The following is a 27,624-nucleotide window of genomic DNA, read 5'->3' on the forward strand; positions in this document are numbered from 1 at the left end:
GACGCCTGGAGAGTTACAGTTCCTGGACAGTGAGCTATAGCAGGATCATCATGTTCTCTTCCTGCCTATTCCTTGTGGGGGATGTGTCAAAAGAAAAAGATTTAGAGGCTGTCAGGGTGAGGGTCGGAGGTCAGCTGGGGTCAGGAAGTCTATTTCACTGAGGTCACTCTCGTCTCCTTTCAATCTAATGAAGCCATTATTGATGAAAGCAAGTGCCTGGCATCCTGCTCTGTGAAGCAGGGCCAGCATGGGGAGCACACTGAAAGAAGGGTGGGACCCCCTTGGCTTGTTCTCCTGCCACTGCCAACTCAATAGGCCTGAAAAGTAAGAGGCACACGATCCTGCTCAATGCAGGAAGCCCTAGTCCCTGAGTGGGATGAGGATGACAGCATGGGGCAAAAACAGATTGTTTCTCTGTGTAATAGGAATGGGGGAATGGGAGATCTCTCTCTCTCTCTCTCTCTCTCACACACACACACACACACACTTATACAAATCATATCTAAAAATGTCAATGTCAGAACTGGAAGAAACATTTGTCTAAAAACAAATCCAACTCTCTCATTTTACTCTCAAAGGTACAACTGGGCACTTTTCTTGAGCAAATTTTCACAGAGCAAATTAGCAGGCTGGGGCCAGGTGTAGTGGCTCAGACCTGTTATCTCAGCACTTTGGGAGGCCAAGACAGAAGGACTGCTTGAGCCAAGGAGTTCAAGATCAGCTTGGGCAACATAGTGAGACCTTCTTTCTACAACTTTTTTTTTTTTGTTTTTAAATTTAGCTGGGCATGGTGGTGCACACCTGTAGCCCCAGCTACTCAGGAGGCTGAGGCGGGAGGATTGCTTGAGACTGGGAGATCAAGGCTGCAGTGAGCATGATCATGACACTTACTCCAACCTGGGCAAGAGAGCCAGACTCTGTCTCAAAAACAAACAGAAAAATTAGGCTGGAACACAAACAAAAATCAGGCTGAAACTATATGTATAGATACATTTTACTTAAGTATTTGTTTATTGTCCGTCTCTCTCTTCTAGAATGTTAGCACTATGAGTCAGAAATTTCATCTGTATTGTTCACTAATGTATTTACAATGCTTCAAATGGTGCTGCCTGATATACAGTATATGTTTAATAAATACTTGTTAGGTATGTGAGTGAATGAATAGATGAATAAATAGAAATATGTACTGTATTCCCTTCATGGTGAATTACAGCGTATACTGTCATACTTTGAAAACCTCTGCATAGGAAACATAGTTAACATCTCATTTCCAAATGATGTCACTTTTAAATGTTTTGAAAGTGATAATACATATTATTCATCCCATGGAATTACTATCTGGAGGGACACACTACAGGAAATATTTCTGTCAAATGCATACCATCATTCATGTTAGAAGATGGTCAGGATATTTCACTCCAAACACCACTCTGGACTCTACCACAGAATTCTTAGCGTACTTCAGAAATGGGAGCTGAGTGTGGATAATTATCCAGAAGAGGACTTGCTTTGACTCTGGCCAGTTCTTTGACTTAGAAAGCCAAGGAGCTATGGGAGAATGATCAATAGAAATGACAGGCTAGGCCAGGCATAGTGGCTCACGCCTGTAATACAAGCATTCTGGGAGGCCGGGGCAGGCGGATCACCTGAGGTCAAGAGTTCAAGACCAGCTGGCAAACATGGTGAAACCCTGTCTCTGCTAAAAAAAAAAAAAAAAAAAAAAAAAAAATTTAGCCAGGGGTGGTGGCAGGCACCTGTAATCCCAGCTACTTGGGAGTCTGAGGCAAGAGAATTGCTTGAACCCAGGAGGCGGAGGTTGCAGTGAGCTGAGATCGTGCCATTGCACTCCAATCTGGGCAACTAGAGTGAGACTCTGTCTAAAAAAAAAAAAAAAAAAAAGAGGACAGGCTAGAGCTGTGGCCCATGGAAAAGACATCACAAACTTGGGCCCTATATTTATCAACAGGGTGGAATATATAGTCTCCATATAGTCTCCCTCCAGTGTTTTTGTCTGCCTGTATCTTTTTTCACTATTGGTAAAATGGTGACGGCACTAGTCATGATAACCACATACTAGAACTGTGGGAATAATGTGGGCTTTGCAGTCAAACATGTGTGAGTTCAGATCTGCCTCTGCCATGTATTAGTTGAGCAACATTAGGCAAGCTATTAATACATTGATTCAATTAAGCTTTAGTCTCCTCTCCTGTAAAGTACAAATTTAATACTTATTCTTCAGCATTATTGAGAGTCTTGAATGAGATTTTATTTTATTTTATTTTATTTTATTATTATTATTTTTTGAGACCGAGTCTTGCTCTGTCGCCCAAGCTGGAGTGCAGTGGCCGGATCTCAGCTCACTGCAAGCTCCGCCTCCCGGGTTTACGCCATTCTCCTGCCTCAGCCTCCCGAGTAGCTGGGACTACAGGCATCAGCCACCTCGCCCGGCTAGCTTTTTGTATTTTTTAGTAGAGACGGGGTTTCACCGTGTTAGCCAGGATGGTCTCGAACTCCTGACCTCGTGATCCGCCCGTCTCGGCCTCCCAAAGTGCTGGGATTACAGGCTTGAGCCACCGCGCCCGGCCTTGAATGAGATTTTAAAAATGTGCCTGTATTCCTGATAAATGCTGGATGTTGTTATTATTATTTTATTTTTTATTTTTATTTTTTATTTTTTTTATTTTTTGAGACGGAGTCTCGCTCTGTCGCCCAGGCTAGAGTGCAGTGGCGCGATCTCTACTCACTGCAAGCTCCGCCTCCCGGGTTCGCGCCATTCTCCTGCCTCAGCCTCCCGAGTAGCTGGGACTACAGGCGCCAGCCACCACGCCCAGCTAATTTTTGTATTTTTTAAGTAGAGACGGGGTTTCACTGTGTTAGCCAGGATGGTCTCGATCTTCTGACCTCGTGATCCACCCGTCTCAGCCTCCCAAAGTTGTGGGATTACAGGCGTGGGCCACCGCGCCCGGCCTGTTGTTATTATTATTATCTAGCAGAATGCCCATTCCACAAAGGCAGGAATTTTTGTTTGTATTGCGCTTTGATGTATTCTTAACAATTAGAGCAATGTCTGTCAAGGAAGAAGTGCTCAACAAATATTTGTCAATTGTTGGATGAATTATTATTATTACTAAGACCTCTTGCAGCTCTTTTATGAAGTTATGAACCTGCATAAAAGGAACTTAGCAAAATGCCTTAAAGAAAGGGATGTTCTTTGTGTTGATACTGGACACCCTTGTCTTCTCTAAAGAGTACATTTACCCTCCTTTTACCTAGATATTATTACTCTCAGAAACCAGTACCCAAGAACTGGTACTGGTACCTACAACACTTAGCTATTTCAGTCTTGTCTTCCTTACTAGACTATAACTTCTCAGAAGCCAGGGAATATTTTTTCTTTCCTTTTTTACTTTTGTATATCCTCATGCTACTTAGTGTGTACTACATTTTATATGTTGGCTGAGCATGGTGGCTCACACCTGTAATCCCAGCACTTTGGGAGTCTGAGGTGGGTGGATCACGAGGTCAGAAGTTCAACACCAGCCTGGCCAATGTGGTGAAACCTTGTCTCTACTAAAAATACAAAAAAAAACCTTGTCTCTACTAAAAATACAAAAATTAGCCGGGCATGGTGGCAGGCACCTGTAATCCCAGATACTTGGGAGGCTGAGGCAGGAGAATCGCTTGAACCAGGGACACAGAGGTTGCAGTGAGCTGAGATCACACCATTGCACTCTAGCCCGGGTGACAGAGTAAGACTCCGTCTCAAAAAACAAACAAACAAACAAACAAACAAACAAAACCAACTAACCTCATGTCAGGAACTGTTTCAAAAGGTTTGCCTACATGATCTAACTTCATCCTCACAATATCTCTGAGACATCAGTATTCTCATTATTCCCATAGGACAGAGGAAGAAACAGAGGAATACAGAGGTTAAGGAAGAGCTGTAAATAGTACAGTTGACATTCAAACATGGGTAATCTGACTCTAACACCTCGTACTCCTATAAAAAGTGGTAATAATTAAGAAAATAAGGCCGGAAGCGGTGACTCACGCCTGTAATTCCAACACTTTGGGAGGTCGAGGTGGGTGGATCACCTGAGGTCAGGAGTTCAATATCAGCCTGGCCAACATGGTAAAACCCTGTCTCTACTAAAAATACAAAAATTAGCCAGGCATGGTGGTGGGCACCTGTAATCCCAGCTACTCAGGAGGCTGAGGCAGGAGAATCGCTTGAACCTGGGAGGCAGAGGTTGCGGTGAGCCAAGATTGTGCCACTGCACCCCAGCCTGGGCAGTAGAGTGAGGCTCTGTCTCAAAAAAATAAAATAACTTAAAGACCGAGATTAGTTTTTCTTCTACTTTGATCTTCTTCGACTCAAAAAATATTATCTCTTCTTTCCTAACCCTTTACAGTCATAATATGAGGAAGTAGGTTTCCCATTTTTCTGAACAAGAGTTTGAGATACCTGCATCACTCTCACAAAATCATATACTACTGGAAATCTCTCTCTCTCTCTCTCTCTGAGACAAGGCCTGGATGAGTCTGTCACCCAAGCTGGAGTGCAATGGCACTATCTCCTCACTGCAACCTCGGCCTCCTGGGCTCAAGTGATCCTCCCACCTCAGCCTCCCAAGTAGCTGGCATGCGTCACCACATTCGGTTAATTTTTGTATTTTTTGTAGAAATGGGGTTTCATCATGTTGCCTAGACTGGTCTCTAACTCCTGGCCTCAAGCAATCCTCTCACCTTGGCCCCACGAAGTGCTGGGATTACAGGCGTGAGCCACCACACCCAGTAGAAAATGCCATCTCTTTAGCATTCTAAAAATCTCTTGGCTGGGGCGTGGTGGCTCACGCCTGTAATCCCAGCACTTTGGGAGGCCGAGGCGGGCAGATCACGAGGTCAGGAGATCGAGACCATCCTGGCTAACACGGTGAAACCCTGTCTCTACTAAAAAATACAAAAAACTAGCCGGGCCCGGTGGTGGGCACCTGTAGTCCCAGATACTCCGAAGGCTGAGGCAGGAGAGTGGCGTGAATCTGGGAGGCAGAGTTTGCAGTGAGCCAAGATAGCGCACTGCACTCCAGCCTGGGCCACGGGCTAGACTCCATCTCAAAAAAAAAAAAAAAAAAAAAAAAAAGGTCTCTTAGGCCGGGTGCGCTGACTCACGCCTATAATCCCAGTACTTTGGGAGGCCGAGGTGGGCGGATCACTTGAAGTCAGGAGTTCAAGACCAGCCTGGCCAACGTGGTAAAACCCCACCTCTATAAAAATACAAAAATTGGCCAGGCGTGGTAGCACGTGCCTGTAATCCCAGTTACTCGGGAGGCTGAGGCAGGAGAATTGCTGGAACCTGGGAGGCGGACTTGCCGTGAGCAGACATCGCGCCACTGCACTCCAGCCTGGGCAACACAAGACTCCGTCTCAAAAAATAAAAAAGTCTTCATTCATCTGAAATGTGTCGGTGTTACCAGAGCGGGAACCTGCATTGAGAAAAATCAGGTTTTCTGGGAAAGACTTGGAGGTGGGAACTCAAGAAGGTATTCTCAAAACTGTGAGCTGGGAACCAAGACAGCGTGACTCAATTCAGCACCGTGGACAGAGCTGCCGAAGCCCTCAGGACCCTGGACAGAGAAGCAGACCGCTCAGTCCCGGGTAACCGAATTCGCATCACTTGAGAACCCACCAAGCGAAACTAGAGAGTTCAACTCCCCTTTCCCTCCCTTTTCTTCTCCCAGACCTCAGCCACCTGCTCCTGAGTCTTAGGAACAGAGGTACAGGGAGCGAATATATTTTAAGGGCGCCACTAACAGCGGGAGATAAGACTTTTGGGAGGGGAGGATTATGTAAATAAAAATGGCTCTGGCTGATGTACTAGGAGAACTCTTGAAAATTCTAATTAGAGTCCTCAGTTGGGAGTGGGGCACTGCTAACAATATTTGTTAACAATATGTATTTTTTTAGGCGGAGTAGCAAAGGGCCACAGTTGTCCTTTTTATCCCACGAAGTCCCACCTCCCATTCCTCATGCTCAAGTTTTCGTTTCTTGGAGAGCACCTCGTAGGAGATAATTTCTGCAGTCTCTTGCTTTCCTTCCCATCTTCCCCTTCCCTACCCCCACTCATCCGGTCTCTCTGAAATACACATGTGCCCATATCCGCACGTGCACACACACACATACACACACACACACACAGAGCCACAGCGTGAGAAGCCCAAAAGGTTCTGCACACTCGGTGGGGAAGATTGAATTCAGAGCAAACGGATGCCCCCGAAAGCAGGCTCTGTCCCTTTAAATGGGTTGTAGTGGTGGGGGAAGGGAACTGGCCGGAGCTGGCATTGTCCAGTTTGAACTGAGCACCGGAAGTGAAGGGGCAGGGCCAGGGCCGTGCACTGAGCCCTGGGCCATTGTCCATCTCCGACCAGGGCAGTAGCCACCCCCACTAGCCAGCCCTCTTTATCTCCTAGAAGGGGAGGCTGCCTCTTCAAATGAGGAGGCCCCCCAGTCCAGTTCCTCCACTAACCTCACTATGGGGATGGGAGCGCATAAGGAGGGCCTGGGAATCTAAGAGTGTGAGGAGTACAGAGGAAGTACCTCTACCCACCAGCCCACCCAGTCCCTCTCTCAGCAGTGGATGGGGATGGGGTGGGGGTCGGACGAGAAGGCAGCTGGCGGAGAAACAGCTTCAAGACTCTTTGGGTTCCTCCTGCTCTTCAGGGAGCTTACCTGGGGCTAACTTTAGACACACAGGTTTGGAGGGAGGAAAGAGGGAAGAATTATTTACAACGAATCAATTAAGAGCACTTTCTCTTTTCTAACTGGGGGAGGCCCAGAAAAACTCTGTGTCAGAAACTCTGGGAGGCAGACATTCAGATGTAGTCAGAGGCAGACAGACTTTGGAAGGCAGCGCTTTGGTCAGGACAGACCAGCCCTGTGTGTCCCCAGCCTCTCCCCCCTGCTCCCCCATCCCGGGCTTCCTAGTGTCCAGAACTCCAGGTCTATCTAAGCACACGGGGGTGGGGGGTGAGAGCGGGTCAGCGCCAAGCAGCCGGGTCAGCTCAGAGGCCTGAGGGGGAAGAGAGGGGGAGGGGCGCTCAAGAGCTGGGGGAGGGGGAGGGCCCATTCATTTCTCCCTTGACAGGTGGTTTGTGTTTCTGATTGGCCAGCGCTGCCAGGCTCACACCTCCCTCCCCCAACTCTCTGGAATGTATAATTATCTGCGCGGGGGGTGGGGGTGGTGTGTGTGTGTGTGTGTGTGTGTGTGGGAGCAGTCACGTGGTTTTAAAACTACCCCCCCACCAGGTCCCCCACCTGTATCTGCTTTGGGGACCCCTATTGAGTCCAAAATGCAGGATCCCAAATTCCGGGGTACTCAAGCCTTCTAGAGCAGACAGCCCCATCTCCAGATGTGTGTGTGGGGAGGGGGTGTCAAACCTCAAGGTTCTGAGAAGGGACACCCCAGAGGTGTCAGAGACCAGAGCAGTGGGGGAGGGCCGGAGCTGGAGCTGGAGGGAAAGGGAGGGGAAAGGAGAGGGAGGGGAGGGGAGGGGGCTGCCCGCGGGGGGTTGGGTCATTGTCTTTTAGAATTTGGGAGCCTTTGAAAAGCCGTGGGCCCTCCCACCGCTATTGTGCGGGGGAAGATGTAGCAGCCTCTTCTCCGAACCACCCCTTTGCCTTCGGACTTCTCCGGGGCCAGCAGCCGCCCGACCAGGGGCCCGGGGCCACGGGCTCAGCCGACGACCATGGGCTCCGTGTCCAACCAGCAGTTTGCAGGTTCGAGCTCGGGACTTAGCTGGGACACCTTAGGAGGCAGGGGCGGCCAGGAGCCACGTAGAAGGAAGGTGGAGAACTGACTCCAAGGCTGCCCAAAGGACCCCAAGACGGTGCGGCCTCCTTCTTCATAGGGCCGTCTCTGGAGCAAGGAACCTTGGTGTTCCAGTGGCGTGCGCGCCAGACTACGTGGGTGGATGGAGGGGAGAGGTTTGTCTCGCCATGAGTCTCCGGGAAACGCATTGTGGGAAGAGGAGCAAAACTTTCGGGGCACCACTGTCCCGGTGTACGCTAGGGGAGCGCGGGAGGCGACCGGGATAGGTTTCTTCTGTTCCTTGGTAGCTGCCCCCTCCTGACTGTCCACTTACGGGGTTGGACACTCGGGTCTCCCTGCCTGGAGCCCGAGACCGCCTTCCGATTCCGTGCCCCCCAGCTGAGTGCCTGGCCCTCCCTCTCTCTAGGTGGCTGCGCCAAGGCGGCAGAAGAGGCACCCGAGGAGGCGCCGGAGGACGCGGCCCGGGCGGCGGACGAGCCTCAGCTGCTGCACGGTGCGGGCATCTGTAAGTGGTTCAACGTGCGCATGGGGTTCGGCTTCCTGTCCATGACCGCCCGCGCCGGGGTCGCGCTCGACCCCCCAGTGGACGTCTTTGTGCACCAGGTGAGACTGATTCTGGTAACTTTGTCCAGGGAAGGGCGTCTAGGCGCACGTATCCACGGGTGGGCTCCGGGTTCGCTGTTGAATTGAGGGCCTTCGGGAGCCCTCATTATGCGTCTCTGTCTTTGCTTCGGCACCCCAATTCTGAGTCCCTGTTAACTATCTCGGGGGGAGTAGTTGGAGGCAGCACCAATTATCAGCACCCCCGCCCCCTTCCGGGAACCCCTCCGGCTCACCACGTGTCTATTACCTCTTTCCCCTGGGAAGGGGTAGGGGGCAGGGAGGTGACCCCATGTGGCAGAAACTAAGGTTGTATTGTGCTTGCCGGTGGGGGGAGGGCGAGCAGGCCGGCCAGGGAAGCACATGCTGGGCCTGAGCCGGGCGCCCAGCGCCTCCAACGTCTGAATGGAGCTCAGAAGGCGGGAGAGAGTGAGGGCAACTGGCTACTGGACCCAAGGGGCATAAAGCCGAGAAGTCAGCCACATCCCCTTTTTAATGCAGACCTCACCTGGCTGGTCACTAAAAACTGGGTTTGGCCGATCCCTGAAGGATCCACATGGGAGCTTGTAAGCTCAGGACTGGGGTCTTTGCTGTCCACTTCCCGTGAAGAAGGAAAACCCAAGGAGACCTGGCCTTCCTTACATTCCTGGGCCAGGCTGGGAGGGAAGTGGATAGGTCGCAACCCCAAGTTCTCAGTTAAAGCAGGGCAGCACAGTAGGGGGTGAAATTCAGTGTCGCAGGGCAGGGGGTGGAGGGAGGCTGGCCTCTGGACCTATTCTCCGCTTGGCATTTATGGCCCCAGACAGCCATTGATTACTGTCTCAACATTCCTGGCCTCAAACAAGAAGCCAGAGACTTCAGGTCTCCCTCCTCCCAGGCTTCCCCTTCCTGAATGTCCTAGAGGCATTCTGGTGGTCCTGGGCCACCAGCTACCCATAAAGACCATGGAAAGGAAGTTGCTTGCTGCCTGTGGCCCTTCCATCTTTGGAGGTTTGCGGCTGGATCTGGAAAGAAGAAATTGCTAATCCCAGATCGTGTAGGTTGACACCCAGGCCGGGCAGGGAGGGGTTACTTAAGGGAGGTTGGCTTTAGGAGGTGTGGGGGAGGGGAAAGGAGGATGTGGGGATTAAGGGTTGGAGCCTGAGGGATGGCATTCTTGGGGGGAGGGGTGGGGAAGGGAGATGCTGGATGGACTAGTTGGAGGCAGCAGGGACATCTTTGAGCACAGCCTTCAGTGAGGAACAAACCAGGGGAATAGATGCAGAGAGATGGGGAGCCACTACTTAGTGTTGGGGCCATGGGGTCAGTGGGCTACTTGAACATCTGCCAAGAGGACCTGTAGCAGGATACTGAGCTGACCCCTTGCAGCATCCTGATACCCCCAACCCCCCATTAGACAGCTAGTTTCCCACTGGTGGCTTTTCTCCCTTCTCTGTCTCATTTACATATGTGAATGATAACCCACAGGAAGTAATTGTGGGAGAAAGAAGGGAATTGGCCTCTTTAGATCTATTAAATCACTTTATTACAGGAACCAGCTTTGAATGGCCCTCCTCAGCAGGGTAGCAAGCCTCCCCCACTCTCCCATTTATCTGATCACAAAGAGATTAAAATCTTTCCTGGTCTGGGGACTGGACAGCTCCCCCAACTTCGGGAGGCTGGAATAAAAGAGTCAGACCCAACGTTTCCTCATCTCCCATCCAAAGGCTGCCGGATAGGGAAGGGCTGAGGGGAACATATCCCCTCATCTTTTGGGTTCCTTGGTGATATACATACCCCAAGGAAGGTGTTTTTTTGTTTGGTTTTGTTTTTTGAGCAAATGGGGACTTGGGCCTAGCAGGCTTCACCTCAGGATCTAGAGCAATTGGGAAACTATTGGATGGCATAGAGCATGCATTGAGTCTACACTACTGGGTCACATGTACTGGCTTGGAAATACTGTGGATTTTAGGCTCTTGGAACATCCAGGAACCCACAGTTGAGTAAGTTGTCAAGAGGGAGCTGAGCTGGAAGAGAACTAAGAATTTGTCTCTCTAATCCCCAGCTCTTCCCATTCTACTCAGAAAGCACAAAGATGGGTGGAGATTCCCTGAACTTTTACCTGGTAGCTCTGATAATGGTAGCATGCCGGCAGGGCTTGGGTCAGGGGTCCTCCAACTCCACCTTAGCGGTAAGTTAGATTAGTGATTCCGGTCTTTGCACTTGTTTTTTGTTTTTTGGTTTTTGGCTTTTTTGAGATGGAGTTTGGCTCTTGTTGCCCAGGCTGGAGTGCAATGGCATGCTCTCTGCTCACAGCAACCTCCACCTCCCAGGTCAAGCGATTCTCCTGCCTCAGCCTCCCGAGTAGCTGGGATTACAGGCATGTGCCACTATGCCCGCCTAATTTTTTGTATTTTTAGTAGAGTCGGTGTTTCTGCATGTTGGTCAGGCTGGTCTTGAACTCCCGACCTCAGGTGATCTGCCCGCCTCAGCCTCCAAAAATGCTGGGATTACAGGCGTGAGCCACCGCGCCTGGCCCTTCTGCACTTGTGGTTAGAAATGGCTCTCTGGAAATGTAATGGTAAAGGAATTTAGTAAACACAGGATAAATTGTTTACTGGGGGAGGAAAGTGTTCCCGAAGCAGAGAGTAAGAAATCTTTAACAAAACTTCCCATTCTTTGGCTGCTGGGGTTGGGCACCCTGGGGTTAGGGTGGGCTGGTGGGAAGGTAATTGTCCTAAGATAGCATCTACCAGAGGGAGGGGGTCAGGAAGCCCTTTTGCAAGTAAAAAAGAAGGGGGAAAGGCAATTTAAAAGCATTTTCTTTTCCCTTCCAAAGTTGGGGTTATTAGGATCCCAACGCCCTATTAACTAATGTTCTTATGCTCTCTCCCAAATGCTGTAATATCCTCTTCAAGAGTAGATAAGTAGGGGAAAAAGCCCACCCCCTAGCCAAAAACTAAACAACACAACAACAAAACACAAAGCAAAGAGATTTCTATAACAACTCTTCAGGTACACATCTTTAGATTTAGAAATCTGCCTGTCTCTAGAGTTAGGGAAATAGATAGCAAGCCCTTAAATGAGTTTCTTGATCTCAGCACTATTGACATATTTTGAGCGGGATAATTTGTTCTGGGGAGTCTGTCCTATGCATTACAGGATATACCGCAGTGTTGCTGGTCTCTACCCGCTAGAGGCCAGTTGCATCTCAGGTGTGACAATCAAAAACATCTCCATACATTTTCAAATGTCCCCTTGGAGTCAAAGTCTCATCCCTGCTTGAGAAACATAGTTATACAGGAAAGCTGGAGCAAGAAGCTAAACTGTCAACTATTTCCCTGAGATTCATCAAGAATTCAAAAATCCTCATTTTGGGCCATTTTAAGAGTTTTGGTGTAACTCATGTTTCCTGTGGTTCAATTTGCAAACTCTCAAGATTTATAAAAATTTGCAAATAGGGAAAACTCCCTGCTTTCCCATAGTTCCTCAGGACCCAGATATGTTTAAATCTCAAATATGTTTAAATTGACTTTCTGGCTAAAATGCTGTATTAGAAGACTAGCAGTCAAAAGAAAAGCCCAGATTTGACCAAGGGACCAAGTTGGTTTAGGAGAAAAAGTTTTTAATACCTAGATGAACTGCTGAAATTGCCCTGAAGCCACGTGGCCTGCTTTTTCTGGAAGCCATGAGTGAGGAGGTGGTAAGAGCAATCTTATTCAGGGTCTAGGTTAGGACTGCTGGGTTTGGTGGCAGGGTTGTGGGGGTGGGTGGGGAAATATACGAGATCTTTCCTCCTGGTTTGTAACACTGCACCTCTGATTGCTCACCTCGTGTCTAGTTATTGATGTACTGCTCTTATACCCTTCTCTACGTAACCCATAGGCTCTTCGAAGGGAGAAACTTAGCTGCCTGGTTAATTTTCTAGTATGCACTCGGTGGGCTGAGGAATGAATAAGAAAAGGGGCATCTTGAGGACCTTGGTGAATCAGAAGTACACTTAGCAGTCTGGGGTCCATGTCGGCAGAGATCTTTCGCTATCTGGGCTGGCTATATGGCCTGGGCACAACATAGAATATGGCCTGGGCACAACATAGCACTATGAAAGTTTGTGGAATGAATGTCAGTAGATCACAACTCTGAGCCCAGAGATGTTCCTCTCTTTTTTGTTGATAGAGTGGAAGCCACAGATTTAGTGGCCATCCATGAGTTATTTCTGTCCTAATAGGAAAAGGCAGCTTAAAAATAAATTAACTTGATTTTTCAGAAAGTTGGTAGAGAGGTAGGAAGGTTCCTGAACACATGGTGGAATCTTCTGGGGTCCTCTTCTTTCTGAGACATGCTTCCAGACAATGTCTTTTATTTTTATTTTTATTTTTTGAGATTGAGTCTTGCTCTGTCACCCAGGCTGGAGTGCAGTGGCACGAACTCGGCTCACTGCAACTTCCGACTTTTGGGTTCAAGCAGTTCTCCTGCCTCAGCCTCCCAAGTAGCTGGGATTACAGACGTACACCACCATGCCCAGCTAATTTTAGTATTTTTAGTAGAGATGGGGTTTCACCATGTTGTCCAGGCTGGTCTCAAACTGGAGTGATCCACCTGCCTGGGACTTGCAAAGTGCTGGGTGGCATGAGCCACTGTGCCCGGTGACAGTGTAAAGTAAAGGCTGTGACACCATCCTGAACAAAGCTTCAAATATGGGAAGTTTCTACCCTGTGGTTGTTGACACTGCTGCCTGCCTTACAAGTGGTTTTCAGTAACATTCACCATGGCCATTTAGTGTCTTTAACATTGCTAATCACATTCTACTGGAATTATTGTTTTTTGGAGTAACTGCCCTAGGTAAAACTACATCTCCTCTCTTCCTGCAGGCATGAGTATCAACCACTGGCCACAGAGTCAGAGTGGGAGGTCAAAGGAGTTGGGGGAGAATACACAGTTGATAGAGACTTATTTAACATGATCTCAGCATGGAGGTTTTTTTGTTGTTGTTTTGTTTTGTTTTTGAGACGGAATCTCTCTCTGTTACCCAGGCTGGAGTGCAGTGGTATGGCCCCGGCTCACTGCAACCTCCGCCTCCCGGGTTCAAGCGATTCTCCTGCCTCAGCCTCTCAAGTAGCTAGGATTACAAGCACCTGCCACTATGCCCGGCTAATTTTTTGTATTTTTAGTAGAGACGAAGTTTCACCATGTTAGCCAGGTCTGGAACTCCTGACCTCGTGATGATCCGCCCGTCTAGGCCTCCCAAAGTGCTGGGTTTACAGGCGTGAGCCACCGCGACTGGCCCAGCGTGGAGTTATTTAATTTAGACAAGACTTGACTTTTCTAAGCAGTATTCTTTTCTAAGCAGTAGACTGTAAGAACTGAGTTTCTGGCCTAAAAGTCTAGGAACCTTTCATTCTTATCCCCGATAGAGCAGGTGGTTGGGTGGGGCCAGGGTGGGACGTGGAGGATGAGATGACTGCCCTAAGGAGCTGTGGAGGATAAATCTACCTGGACACTTGTTCACAGCCCAGACCAGGTAGCTAGCTACTCAGTACCTCCTGGTATAGGCGCCCTCGGGCTTACCTTTGGCCAGACAGGCTGAGCAGCGCCATCTGGTGGAGAACTCCAGGCAGGAACTACACGGCCTGGCTGTGGCTGAGCAGAGGGGATCAGAGGGATTGGCTGCCTGAAGCCTTCGGTTCCAGACACCCCTTTCACCACCCTCCTTGACACACACACCATCAAATAACTGCTTCTGGGAGAACCGGTTGGTTTCCTAACCCTTACCATATCTTACGTCCAGGAATGAAGCAAGATAGGGATGTGACACCACAGGACTGAGTCACTATAATTACTTTCATCAGATGCTTTTTTAAACGTAGCTGCTAGAAAGTTTTCAATTATACATGTGACTTGCATCATATTGAATTGCATTGGCGAGAGTTAGGCCAGCTGCATTCAGTTCAGCTCTTGCCTCGTACTGCAGCTTTAACGAAGGTGCTCATTAACCCCTCTGACTCCATGTCCTCATGTTGTAACATGAGGGTCTTCATAACACCCCACTGCACCAGTTTGATACAAGGGTTAAGTGAGTTGCAACATGTAAAGTGGTTAGAATGCCACTTAGCCTACAGTAAGCATCAATTAGTAACAGTTATTTTGCATAGTACATAGACATTCGACAAATGATTGTGCAAGCTAGGAACCTAGAACTGAGGTAGAGACTTGCACTATGGAATCTTCGGCTGGAATGGCCTGGAAGAAGAGCTGGAATAGCCTCTTGCAGAAGAGCCAAGAACCCCAGCTTTAATCTGCACAACTGTAGCAAGCACCCTGAAATTCTGTTGCCACTTATGTAGAAAGAGGGACACTTAGGTTCCTGCGTGGTTTTTTTTTTTCTTTTTTTTTGTTCATACTTCTTTTTCTTTTATAATGTTTTGTTTTGTTTTTAACTCCACATTTCCTAAGTGACCCCTAAGGCTCATTCTATCTCTAAACTTGTAAAGGCATAAATTGATGCTGAGATGAGGTACTTGGTGTGGGCTGTATAGGGTAAGGCAGGCAATTACTGAGGTATTAAGAAGGGATCAGAAGGCCTAAGTACTTTAACTGGAGAGCTTCCTTCCCTGCCATCAAAAAAAGAAAAAAATGCTTTCTGTCGTCTAATGCCACATTCCCCAACACAGTAGGCCCAGGCAGGCTCCCCACTGTCCTAACTTGAAGAAATTGGGAAAGGATGACGTGAGTCATGCCTCCTCTCCTCCTCCCCTTTAAAACAATTTATCTGAATCAATAATTGAGGATTGGACTGAAGAGACCCAAGGGGAGGTGGTTCTGTTTGGTTCTATCCATGAAGTGGGCAGTGGGCAAGCCAGAGAAGGGAAGATGGCTGCTGATGGTGACTTTGGCAAGACTGCCTGGGGAAGGAAGGATTTTCTACATCTAGTTCTCTTACCGTGACCATAACCCCAACATGGAGAGGAAGGAAGAAACTGTTGAATGTGGGGAGGAGGGAGAGGGGGATACAAGAGGGATCTGTGCCTTGGAACTCCAGGAATCTGACCACCAGAACCAGCCAGTGTCAACTCTTTGTTTCCTGGAGCTGGGCTCTATTGGGGGAGCTCAGGCCATGCCCCTCCCCCCAAGGTCTTTTCTTTTTGGAGGGGGTGGGGAAAGGGGCGGGGCCCTGCTTTGTGTGTGGTTGGGGATGGAATGGGGGTGGTACAAGAATTTCAGGCGCTTTTCAGATGCAGGCCCTGGGAGGCTGGCTCTGTGGGGCTGCACGCTGATTACCTATCTGATAAGAGAGGAATTCAAACTATGTGTTTTAGAAAGGGGCGGGGGAGGAGGGCAGGGAGCCACCCCTGGAGACCACCGGTTTAAATCTTGGCCAGCCGGTTACACTGAGATGCCTGCAGGGGTGGGGGTTCACTCTGTAAAAGTCTTAGACCTCAGATCCTCCAGTGATGCAGTGAGTGACCTGAGAGGACTAGTCAATTTCTTGTTGCATGTCCCCACTTAAAGATCCTCTTAAAATAAGCCTATGAGGTGTCCATAGAGGAAGGTGTTACTCTCCAGTAAACTGGGGCTCAGAGAGGGGATAGTCTTCTGAGTTTCTATAGCTAGTTAGGATAAAACCAGATGCTTGGCACTTAGTTCTCTCTGTTAACCCGCCCCATCCAGTCTGAAGAGGCTGATAATTGCCACTCCCTGAGGATTTATGTGTGGCAGGCGAAGTGCTAACTACTTCTCATGCATAAAACCTCACAGCACTACCATAAAATTAGTATTTACTCCATTTTATAGATGATTAAAGAAAGGAGGGAACAGGCCCTCAGACTCAATCAACCCTTGTTCCTAACCATTTACCTCCTGAATCACAGCTAGAACTAAGAGTGTCCCAGCCTAACACAGGCTGGGCAAGCGAGTGAAGCTGGAATTGCCTGGGTCCAGAAGACTCTTGGTCTGGCTCCTCTAAGACCTCCCGACTCACCCACTAATTGCATCTCTTGTCCCACCCAGCTCAACAAAAAATAAGTCAAATCTAATTATAATTTTTATTTTTTGAGATGGATTCTTGCTCTGTCACCCAGGCAGGAGTGCAGTGGTGCGATCTCAGCTCACTGCAACCTCTGCCTCCCGGATTCAAGCGATCCTTCCACCTCAGCCTCCCAAGTAGCTGGTACCACAGGCACATGTCACCATGCTCAGCTAATTTTTGTATTATTTTGTAGAGAACAGGGTTTTGCCATGTTGCCCAGGCTGGTCTCCAATTCCTGAGCCTCAAGCTCAGGATCCACCTGCCTCAGCCATCCAAATTGCTGGGATTACAGTTGTGAGCCACCATGCTCAACCTTACAAATTTAAGTTTAAACTCAGGGTGGTTACTGTGCAACAGCAAGAGAGATATTGCACCTGGCCCGCAATATCATCTTAAAACAAAAATTTGGCCAGGCACAGTGGCTACGCCTGTAATCCCGGCACTTTGGGAAGCCGAGGTGGGCGGATCATGCGGTCAGGAGTTTGAGACCAGCCTGGCCAATAAGGTGAAAGCCCGTCTCTACTAGAAATACAAAAATTAGCAGGGTGTAGTGGCGTGTGCCTGTAGTTCTAGCTGCTCCGGAGGCTGAGGCAGAAGAATCGCTTAAACCTAGGAGGTTGAGGTTGCAGTGAGCTGAGATCGCGTCACTGCACTTCAGCCTGGGCGATAGAGCGAGACTGTGTCTCAAAAAAAAAAAAAAGAAGTGATGAGGAATCTGTGGTTCCCATCTTGATGAAGAGCATGCTTCATCTAAGTTCCAGTTTGGAATACTCCCCCCCAGTCACCAGCATAAAATACTAATGCTACTTACTCATGTTTCCTTGAGCGAGGACTAGGTAGGTGCAGTGATCCCTTTTGCTTTTTTTCTATGACGACTACTCCTTGTTGACATATTTGACACTGTTGTTTTACTAAAATAAATGAAGCTGTAATGAAGTCTATTCCGGGTAGGGTCTGAGATGCTGTCACCTCCACTAAATGTCAAGTTGGTGGTGCAGTAAGTGGCATGATAGAATGAGCTCTGAGCTTTAAATCAGGAACTCTGGGTCATCTGACTCTGGCTTTGCTACAGAACTAGCTGTATGAATAACTTTTTTTTTTTTTCTTGATGGCTGCTGGCTGTTTGCTAACTGCTTTATAAATATCAGTGTCCTTAAATTTTGGTACAAATATGCAGTGTTCTAATGGGATTATTCCATACATATTGTTCTAAATCTTGCTTTTTGTTTTTTCTTTAACAATACTGTGGTTATCTTTCTCAGCTGAATGATTAAAAATTTGCCTCCTGGTTCATTAATTCATTAAAAAATGTGCTAGGCATTATTTCAGGTACCAAAATGTGGCTGTGAACAAACCAAAGACTTTACGTTGTTTTTAATGGCTGCATGGTATTCATTATTATAGATGTACCATATTTATTCAACCGGTACATTTAACAAGGTAAAAAGCCTATATGAGGAAAAAACTCAAATTATATTAAAGGAAAAAATGAAAAAACATACCACGATCTTGGATTGGAAGATTCAGTGATTCTAAAGGCTATGGGAAAATATAAATTGCCAAGAATACCAGGTATTACCATTTAAATTGGGTATCATCAGCAGCATAGCAACTACAAATAAACCGGTAGGTTATTTCCAATTTTTTTAAACCAACAATGAGATACTGAATATATGTGTCATGCTAAGACTTCCTACTGATATCTACTTATATTATGTTGTGTAATTCTTTTTTCTTAGTGATTTATGGTATATTTTTGTAGTTTTACCAGTCTGATTATCTGTCTTAACTTTTCAGTATTTTTCTTAACAATGAGGTGTTTAAATCCTCTGAAATGTATTTTGCATGTGTATCAAACAATGTGTAGGAATATGGCTTCCTTTCCAAATGGATTATTAATTTTTATAGCAGGATTTATTGGATTATTTTCCTTGCTTATTGATTTCTCCACGTATTCTCAGATCTCTCTGTGATTTTCCATTTTAATCCTCTGATCCATCTGCTTGGGTTATACTGTCTTTTGGTAACATTATTTTGATATAATTTCAAACTTTAAAAAGGCTGCAAGAACAATACCCAACGCTCCCACATAACCTTTACCCAGATTCATCAACTCTTAACATTTTCCCCCTTTGCTTTATCATTCTTTATCTTGGTACAGATAGTTTTATTACATTTTTTAAAATTGTAAGTTGGAGACAGTAAGCACCTTTATCTCTAAATATTTCGGTGCGTATTTCCCAAGAATGGGAATAGTGATCTTTTTTTTTTTTTTTTTTGAGACAGGGTCGCACTCTGTCACCCAGCCTGGAGCATCTCTTTTCACTGCAACCTCTGCTTCCCGGGCTCAAGGGATCCTCCCACCTCAGCCTCCCCAGTAGCTGGGACTACAGGCATGCACCACTATGCCTGGCCCATTTTTGTATTATTTTGTAGAGACGGGTTTTTGCCATATTGCCCAAGCTGGTCTCGAATTCCTGGGCTCAAGCAATCCGCCCATCTTGGCCTCCCAATGTGCTGGGGATTACAGGCATCAGCCAGTGTGCCTGACTGGGAATATCAGTCTTACATCATTTCAGTACACTAATCATAATCAGGAAATTAAACACTGATACATTTATCTATATACCATATGCAAATTTTGTCGATTGTCCTATTTTTTTTTTTTCTGTTTCAAGATTCAATCTGGAATCTTGGATTGCATTGAACTGTTCAGTTCTTCAGGTTTTGTCTTTTTATAGCCTTGACATTTTTGAAGTCCTGTTTTATAGGAATGTCCCTCAGTTTGAGTTTGTCTGATGTTCCCTCAAGGTTAGATTCAGGATGTGCATTTTTAAAGTCATAAGTCCTTAGTGCATCATATCAGGAGATATGTGTGTCCTATTGTAGGCAAAGGAAAATGCAAAGAACTTGACTAGGGTATTATCTGCCAGTTTTCTCCACTGTAAACTTGCTGTTTTTCGCTTTGTAGTTGCTACGCTGCTGATGATATCCAATTTAAATTGTAATAACTGGTATTCTTGGCAATTTATATTTTCCCATAGCCTTTAGAATCACTGAATCTTCCAATCCAAGATCGTGGTATGTTTTTTCATTTTTTTCCTTTAATATAATTTGAGTTTTTTCCTCATATAGGCTTTTTAACCTTGTTAAATGTATTCTGAGGGTTTTGGTGTTTTTGTTTGTTTCTGAGACTCTGTTGCCCAGGCTGGAATGCAGTAGCATAATCTCGGCTCACTACAACCTCCATCCCATGGGCTCAAGCAATGCTCCCACCTCTGCTGGGATTACAGGAGTGAGCCAGACAGTGTCTGGCTCCGTCACCCAGGCTGGAGTGCAGTGGTGCCATCTCTGCAACTTCTGCCTCCCGGGTTCAAACAATTGCCTCAGCTTCTTGAGTAGCTGAGATTACAGGTCTGTGTACCATGCCCAGCTAATTTTTGTATTTTTTGTAGAGATGGCATTTCGCCACTTAGGCCAGGCTGGTGTTGAATTCCTGGATTCATGTGATCTGCTCACCTCTGCCTCCCCCAAGTGCTGGGATTACAGATAGGAATGCCTGGCCTATTCCGTTTATTTGTTTGTTTAACATGTTTTGCAGCCATTATTGTGATTTCTTTTTTTTTTTTGAGACGGAGTTTCATTCTTGTTTCCCAGGCTAAAGTGCAATGGCGCAATCTCGGCTCACCGCAACCCCCTCCTCCCAGGTTCAAGTGATTCTCCTACCTCAGCCTCCCAAGTAGCTGGGATTATAGGTGCCCACCACCACACCTGGCTAATTTTGTATTTTTAGTAGTAGAGACAGGGTTTCTCCATGTTGGTTAGGCTGGTCTCAAACTCTTGATCTTAAGTGATCCACCTGCCTTGGCCTCCCAAAATGCTGGGATTACCAGGCATGAGCCATCGCACCCGGCCCATTATTATTATTTCTTAAATCAGTGAGCATCTTGAGGTTTTTTTTTTTTTTCTAAATAAGGCATATAATATTGCTTTGATATAAAAATACCACTCGATTTTGTATTTTTTCCAGTATTCTATTTATTTGGTCTTTTGATGATGGTATAAATACTAAGTGAGGCATTATGTGAAAAATGAATGTTTCAGTACTTTATAGTGTGACACTTTATATTTTATTTATTTATTTTTTTGAGATGGAGTCTTGCTCTGCCAACCAGACTAGAGTACAGTGGTGTGATCTTGGCTAACTGCAACCTCCACCTCCAGGGTTCAAGCAATTAACCTGCCTCAGCCTCCCGAGTAGCTGGGATTACAGGCGCCTGCCACCACACCCGACTAATTTTTGTATTTTTAATAGAGACACAGTTTCACATGTTGGCGTGATCCACCTGCTTCAGCCTCCCAAAGTGCTGGGATTACAGGCGTAAGCCACTGCACGCAGCTGAGCTACCATGCCCAGCTATTTTTATTGTATTTTATTTATTTATTTATTTATCTATTTATTTATTTTTGAGACAAAGTCTTGCTGTGTTGCCCAGGCTGGAGTACAAAGGTGCCATCTCGGCTCACTGCAACCTCTATAGCTTGACACTTTAAATTTCGTAATTTTATATTTGTTGATTTCTTCCAAATGCTTATATTTAGAAATTTTTCTCTGTTTGTTTTGTTTTTTGAGACAAAGTCTCACTCTGTTGCCCAGGCTGGAATGCAGTAGCATGATCTTGGCTCACTGCAACCTCCGCTTCCTGGGTTCAAGCAATTCTCCTGCCTCAGTCTCCCAAGTAGCTGGGATTACAGGTGCCTACCACCATGCCTGGCTAATTTTTTTTATTTTTAGTAGAGATGGTGTTTCACCATGTTGGCCACGCTGGTCTCGAACTCCTGACCTCAGGTGATCCACCCGTCTCGGCCTCGCAAAGTGCTGGGATTATAGGTGTGAGCCACCGTGCCCGGCCCTCTGTTCTATTTTATTAAGAACTTTAAATTCTTAATTTAATAGCTATAAAATATCATGGCATCTGCTTATATAATTATGATTTTTGTTAATGTACTGGTAGACTTTTGTTGTTCGTAGTTGTAGTGACTCTGAGTCAGTTTCCTTACCATTAAAATAGGAGTACCATCACATTTGATTCCTGCCCTACAGGAATAAGTGCTCCTGGTCTTTCGGTATAATAATGGAAACTAATGTTATTTCCCTTCACCAGAGTAAACTGCACATGGAGGGGTTCCGGAGCTTGAAGGAGGGTGAGGCAGTGGAGTTCACCTTTAAGAAGTCAGCCAAGGGTCTGGAATCCATCCGTGTCACCGGACCTGGTGGGGTGTTCTGTATTGGGAGTGAGAGGCGGCCAAAAGGGAAGAACATGCAGAAGCGCAGATCAAAAGGAGACAGGTATGGACTGGAAGGCAGCTTATAGGTTGCTGGGGCATCCCCAGTCTCCCAATCCTGTCAGTTTTGGGTCACACAGCAAAACACGAAGGGAAGCCTGTGGTCCCTGGCAGCATCTGGAAGGCTGAGTGCCTGCAATAGGTGTGGGCAAGGGCAGTAGGTGAGGAGGGCACTGGGGGTGACTTAGTGCTTCTACTTGGGACAAGTAAGTTTGCTCTGTGGGCTCTAGCCTCAATTGTTAAGTGAGGCCAGTGATACTAACATCCTAGGATGGTTTTAGAATTAAAGGAAATCATGGATTTGCAAATGATGGGACAAGATAGTATTATCTGTATCTGTTGTTGCTTTACCAGGTCTGCAAATGGCGGGTTTCCTTAATCTTGTTTGGTCTTTTTTTTTTTTTTTTTTTTTTTTTTGAGACAGAGTCTTGCTCTGTCGCCCAGGCTGGAGTGCAGTGGCACAATCCCGGCTCACTGCAAGCTCCGCCTCCCGGGTTCACGCCATTCTCCTGCCTCAGCCTCCCCAGTAGCTGGGACTACAGGCGCCCGCCACTGCGCCCGGCTAATTTTTTCTATTTTTAGTAGAGACGGGGTTTCACCATGGTCTCAATCTCCTGACCTTGTGATCCGCCCGCCTCGGCCTCCCAAAGTGCTGGGATTACAGGCGTGAGCCACCGCGCCCGGCCCTTTTTTTTTTTTGAGACGGAGTCTCCCTCTGTTGCCCGGGCTGAAGTGCAGTGGCCGGATCTCAGCTCACTGCAAGCTCCGCCTCCCGGGTTTACGCCATTCTCCTGCCTCAGCCTCCCAAGTAGCTGGGACTACAGGCGCCTGCCACCTCGCCCGGCTAGTTTTTTGTATTTTTTAGTAGAGACGGGTTTTCACCGTGTTAGCCAGGATGGTCTCGATCTCCTGCCTCGTGATCCGCCCGTCTCGGCCTCCCAAAGTGCTGGGACTACAGGCTTGAGCCACCGCGCCCGGCCATCTTGTTTGGTCTTAAAGCCCCTTAGCTCTGAACAGATACTATAATTTGGCTTCTTTAATTTCTCTTATATTAAGGGTATGGAAGAATCTCTCCTATCCTCCAAGTTGCAGTTCCCAGTTGGGGTCAGTAACTTCTATTTCTGGTGTCTTGGTATTTTCAAGTTGACTTGAATCTGAAGAGCTCACCTAGACAATTAGATGTGGAAAGGACTTAAGAGATCATTTAGTAATAGTCCTCCTTTTGTAAGTGGGAAGTTTGGTCTCTGGGAAGGGAAGTAAGTGACAAACCTGTACCACAGCCAAGGTGTCCTCATTCATGGGAATCATCTGGCCTCTTCTTGCTCCTTTCTCTTACTTTCACCATCTTGCTTTGTACTAGGTGCTACAACTGTGGAGGTCTAGACCATCATGCCAAGGAATGCAAGCTGCCACCCCAGCCCAAGAAGTGCCACTTCTGCCAGAGCATCAGCCATATGGTAGCCTCATGTCCGCTGAAGGCCCAGCAGGGCCCTAGTGCACAGGGAAAGCCAACCTACTTTCGGGAGGAAGAAGAAGAAATCCACAGCCCTGCCCTGCTCCCGGAGACGCAGAATTGAGCCACAATGGGTGGGGGCTATTCTTTTGCTATCAGGAAGTTTTGAGGAGCAGGCAGAGTGGAGAAAGTGGGAATAGGGTGCATTGGGGCTAGTTGGCACTGCCATGTATCTCAGGCTGGGGTTCACACCATCACCCTTTCTTTCCTCTAGGTGGGGGGAAAGGGTGAGTCAAAGGAACTCCAATCATGCTCTGTCCAAATGCAAGTGAGGGTTCTGGGGGCAACCAGGATGGGGGAATCACCCTGCAACCTGCATACTTTATCTGAGGCTCCATTCCCAGAATTTCCAGCTTTTGAAAGTGGCCTGGATAGGGAAGTTGTTTTCCTTTTAAAGAAGGATATATAATAATTCCCATGCCAGAGTGAAATGATTAAGTATAAGACCAGATTCATGGAGACAAGCCACTACATTCTGTGGAAGGGAATCTCTCAGGAGTAAGCAGTGTTGTTTGTTTTTTTTTCACATCTTATATCCTCATACCCACGTTTGGGATAGGGTGCTGGCAACTGTCCCAAGCAATGGGTAATGATGATGGCAAAAAGGGTGTTTGGGGGAACAGCTGCAGACCTGCTGCTCCTGTGCTCACTCCTGCCCCATTCTGAGCCAATGTGATTTTATTTATTTGCTCCCTTGGATACTGCACCTTGGATCCCACTTTCTCCAGGATGCCAACTGCACTAGCTGTGTGCGAATGACGTATCTTGTGCATTTTAACCTTTTTTTTCCTTAATATAAATATTCTGGTTTTGTATTTTTGTATATTTTAATCTAAGGCCCTCATTTCCTGCACTGTGTTCTCAGGTACATGAGCAATCTCAGGGATAAGCCGGCAGCAGCTCCAGGTCTGCGCAGCAGGAATACTTTTTGTTGTTTTTGCCACCATGGAGAGCAACTATTTGGAGTGCACAGCCTATTGAACTACCTCATTTTTGCCAATAAGAGCTGGCTTTTCTGCCATAGTGTCCTCTTGAAACCCCCTCTGCCTTGAAAATGTTTTATGGGAGACTAGGTTTGAACTGGGTTGCCCCATGACTTGATTGCCTCCTACTGGAAGATTGGGAATTAGTCTAAACAGGAAATGGTGGTACAGAGGCTAGCAGAGGCTGGGCCAAGTGAAAGGCCCAGAGAGCAAGCCAAGATTAGGTGAGGGTTGTCTAATCCTAGGGCACAGGACGTGTTTTACATCTCCAGATCCATTCTTCACCAGAAGGCCTACCATGCACCACAGGGTGTGTGTGTGTTTGTAAAACTGCAGTTGCCAAGGATAAGTTTTAAGACCAATACCCCTGTACTTAATCCTGTGCTGTCCAAGGATGGATATATGAAGTAAGGTCTCAGATTCTTAACCTGTCAAAATTCTCGGGTTCCAGGGAGACACACAAGTGAGGGCTTTGTGGTGCCTGGGGCCTGTGTCCTGCCCTGCTGCAGTAGTGATTAATAGTGTCATGGTAGCTAAAGGAGAAAAAGGGGGTTTCGTTTACATGCTGTGAGATCACCGCAAACCTACCTCACTGTGTTGAAACGGGACAAATGCAATAGAACGCATTGGGTGGTGTGTGTCTCTTCCTGGGTTCTTGTCTCCCCTAAATGCTGCCCCCCCTCTAGTTATTTTGTATTTTTGTCTGGGCTTTGTAGGACTTCACTAAGTTGATTGCTAGGTGGCCTAGTTTGTGTAAATATAATGTATTGGTCTTTCTCCGTGTTCTTTGGGGGTTTTGTTTACAAACTTCTTTTTGTATTGAGAGAAAAATAGCCAAAGCATCTTTGACAGAAGGTTCTGCACCAGGCAAAAAGATCTGAAACATTAGTTTGGGGGGCCCTCTTCTTAAAGTGGGGATCTTGAACCATCCTTTCTTTTGCATTCCCCTTCCCCTATTACCTATTAGACCAGATCTTCTGTCCTAAAAACTTGTCTTCTACCCTGTCCTCTTTTCTGTTCACTCCCAAAAGAAAACTTACACACCCACACTCATACACATTTAACACTTGGAGTGTCTCCACAACTCTTAAACGATGTATGCAAAAATCCTGAAGCTAGGAAAACCCTCTATCCCTTGTTCCCAACCACCTAAGTCAAGACCATTACCAATTCTTTTTTTTTTTTAAGATGGAGTCTCACTCTATCGCCCAGGCTGGAGTGGAGTGGCATGATTGGCTCACTGCAGCCTCTGCCTTTTGGGTTCAAGCAATTCTGCCTCAGCCTCCTGAGTAGCTGGGATTACAGGTGCCACCACACCCAGCTAATTTTCATATTTTTAGTAGAGATAGGGTTTCACTGTGTTGTCCAGGCTGGTCTGGAACTCCTGACCTCAGGTGATCTGCCCACCTCGGCCTTCCAAAGTGATGGGATTACAGGCATGAGCCACCACGCTGGGCCGACTATTTCTTGATATATTCATGCCAAACACTGTAGCCCGGGCACAGTGGCTCACGCCTGTAATCCCAGCATGTTGGGAGGCTGAGGCGGGCGGATCACAAGGTCAGGAGTTCAAAACTATCCTGGCCAACACGTTGAAACGCTGTCTCTACTAAAATACAAAAAAAACAGCTGGGTGTGGTGGTGCATACCTGTAGTCCCAGCTACTCGCAAGGTAGAGGCTGCAGTGAGCCGAGATCGCATCACTGCACTCCAGCCTGGCAAGACTCCATCTCAAAAAAAAAAAAAAAAAAAGACACTGCTGTATTTTGGATGGATCAAACCTACTTAATTTTTAATCCTAAAGTAGAGAGATGCAACTGGGGCCTTCCATGTAGAAAATGGGGTCAGGAGGCCAAGAAAGGGAATATGAATGTATATCCAAGTCACTCAGGAACTTTTATGCAGGTGCTAGAAACTTATGTCAAAGTGGCCACAAGATTGTTTAATAGGAGACGAACGAATGTAACTCCATGTTTACTGCTAGAAACCAAAGCTTTGTGTAAAATCTTGAATTTATGGGAAGGGAGGGTAGGAAAGCCTGTACCTGTCTGTTTTTTTCCTGATCCCTTTCCCTCATTCCTGAACTGCAGGAGACTGAGCCCCTTTGGGCTTTGGTGACCCCATCACTGGGGTGTGTTTATTTGATGGTTGATTTTGCTGTACTGGGTACTTCCTTTCCCATTTTTAAATCATTTTTTAACACATGCTGACTCTTCCCTTCCCTTCTCCTTTCCCTGGGAAAATACAATGAATAAATAAAGACTTATTGGTACTCAAACTGTCATCCCCTTGTCAGATGTTTTTGCCCTTCCCATAACTCCCACTTTCTTGGATTGGGACTCAGAAGTCACAGAAGAACCATTACATTTTTCTGTTCAGCCACTTTGTTAGGAATGAATCTTGAAAGTTCAGTCCTCTTAGCACCTCATTACAGTGGATTTTTGTTTCTAGTTAAGGCCTCTTGTCCCTTCCTTGGAAGCTTCCACATTCAAGAGGGGATTAGGGGCTTGGCATGCATAAGAATGGGGTTGCCTGTGCCACTGGCTGGGATGAAAGGATGGGGCCATGGCTTGGGGCATGAGACCCTAATAATACTTTGTCCCCTACTCCTCAAAGTCCTTTACAAATCTTAATTAATTAACCCCTTGCAGCATCCCAAGGACAGAAATGTGTTGTGGAACTGGGGAAATTGAGGCCAGAGGAGATTCACTGACTAACTATAAATGCAACATTTTCTTTGAGCCAAAGTTTGCTTTTTATGAGCATCGAATTTTTTTTATATATCACAAGTCATCAAGCAAGAACACTGATTTTTAAACATCTATTCCCACTAAGGGAAGGATTTTAAAAAGGAAAAAAAAAACTTGATCGGAGGCAAACCAAGTATATTAACACAACGTGCAAGGAAACAGGGAAACCAGTTTAAATCCTCAAGCCTGACATTATCAGAGCAAGGGAAAGAAGTTTCATACATCTACTCCAGGGACTTTGTGGCTCCTTAATTGTACCAAAAGTCAAAGCTGACAGTAGAACCTCATAAAGCAGCAAACTACTAGTGGACTTAGTTAAATTGTCTTGCTGCAAAGTGAAGTAAGTTGGACTGAAATTTACTCCCCAGGTTGCAAAGCAGGAAGGATGGAAAAGCTCAATACTATTCATTTCTACTCATCTCTAGGGCTTTCTCTGATCATGTTGCTGTGTTAAAATAACCCCTTTCATTAGAAAGAGTGGAAGACATAATCAATTAGAAATTGCCAATAAAAAATCTCTTCCTTGCCTCATTTCTTTAATAATATTGAAAAGTGAAATGCGACAAAAAGGTTCTTTGACAATTGTGAATTTTTATTCC

The 27,624-nt window shown here is 46.6% G+C and overlaps 1 protein-coding gene across 1 annotated transcript; it reads left to right on the top strand.

The window, feature by feature from the left end:
• The first annotated feature begins 247 nt into the window (after window positions 1-247).
• On the top strand, window positions 248-26,553 carry LIN28A (lin-28 homolog A). Its single transcript, XM_021935064.1, has 5 exons — window positions 248-324; window positions 7,588-7,768; window positions 8,069-8,431; window positions 21,599-21,783; window positions 23,140-26,553. Exons 1-5 carry the CDS (start codon window positions 248-250, stop codon window positions 23,354-23,356), a joined length of 1,023 nt encoding a protein of 340 aa, XP_021790756.1. The 3' UTR covers window positions 23,357-26,553.
• Window positions 26,554-27,624: the final 1,071 nt, after the last annotated feature.

This window comes from Papio anubis, chromosome 1, assembly GCF_008728515.1.
Source record: "Papio anubis isolate 15944 chromosome 1, Panubis1.0, whole genome shotgun sequence".
NCBI classification, from domain to species: domain Eukaryota; kingdom Metazoa; phylum Chordata; class Mammalia; order Primates; family Cercopithecidae; genus Papio; species Papio anubis.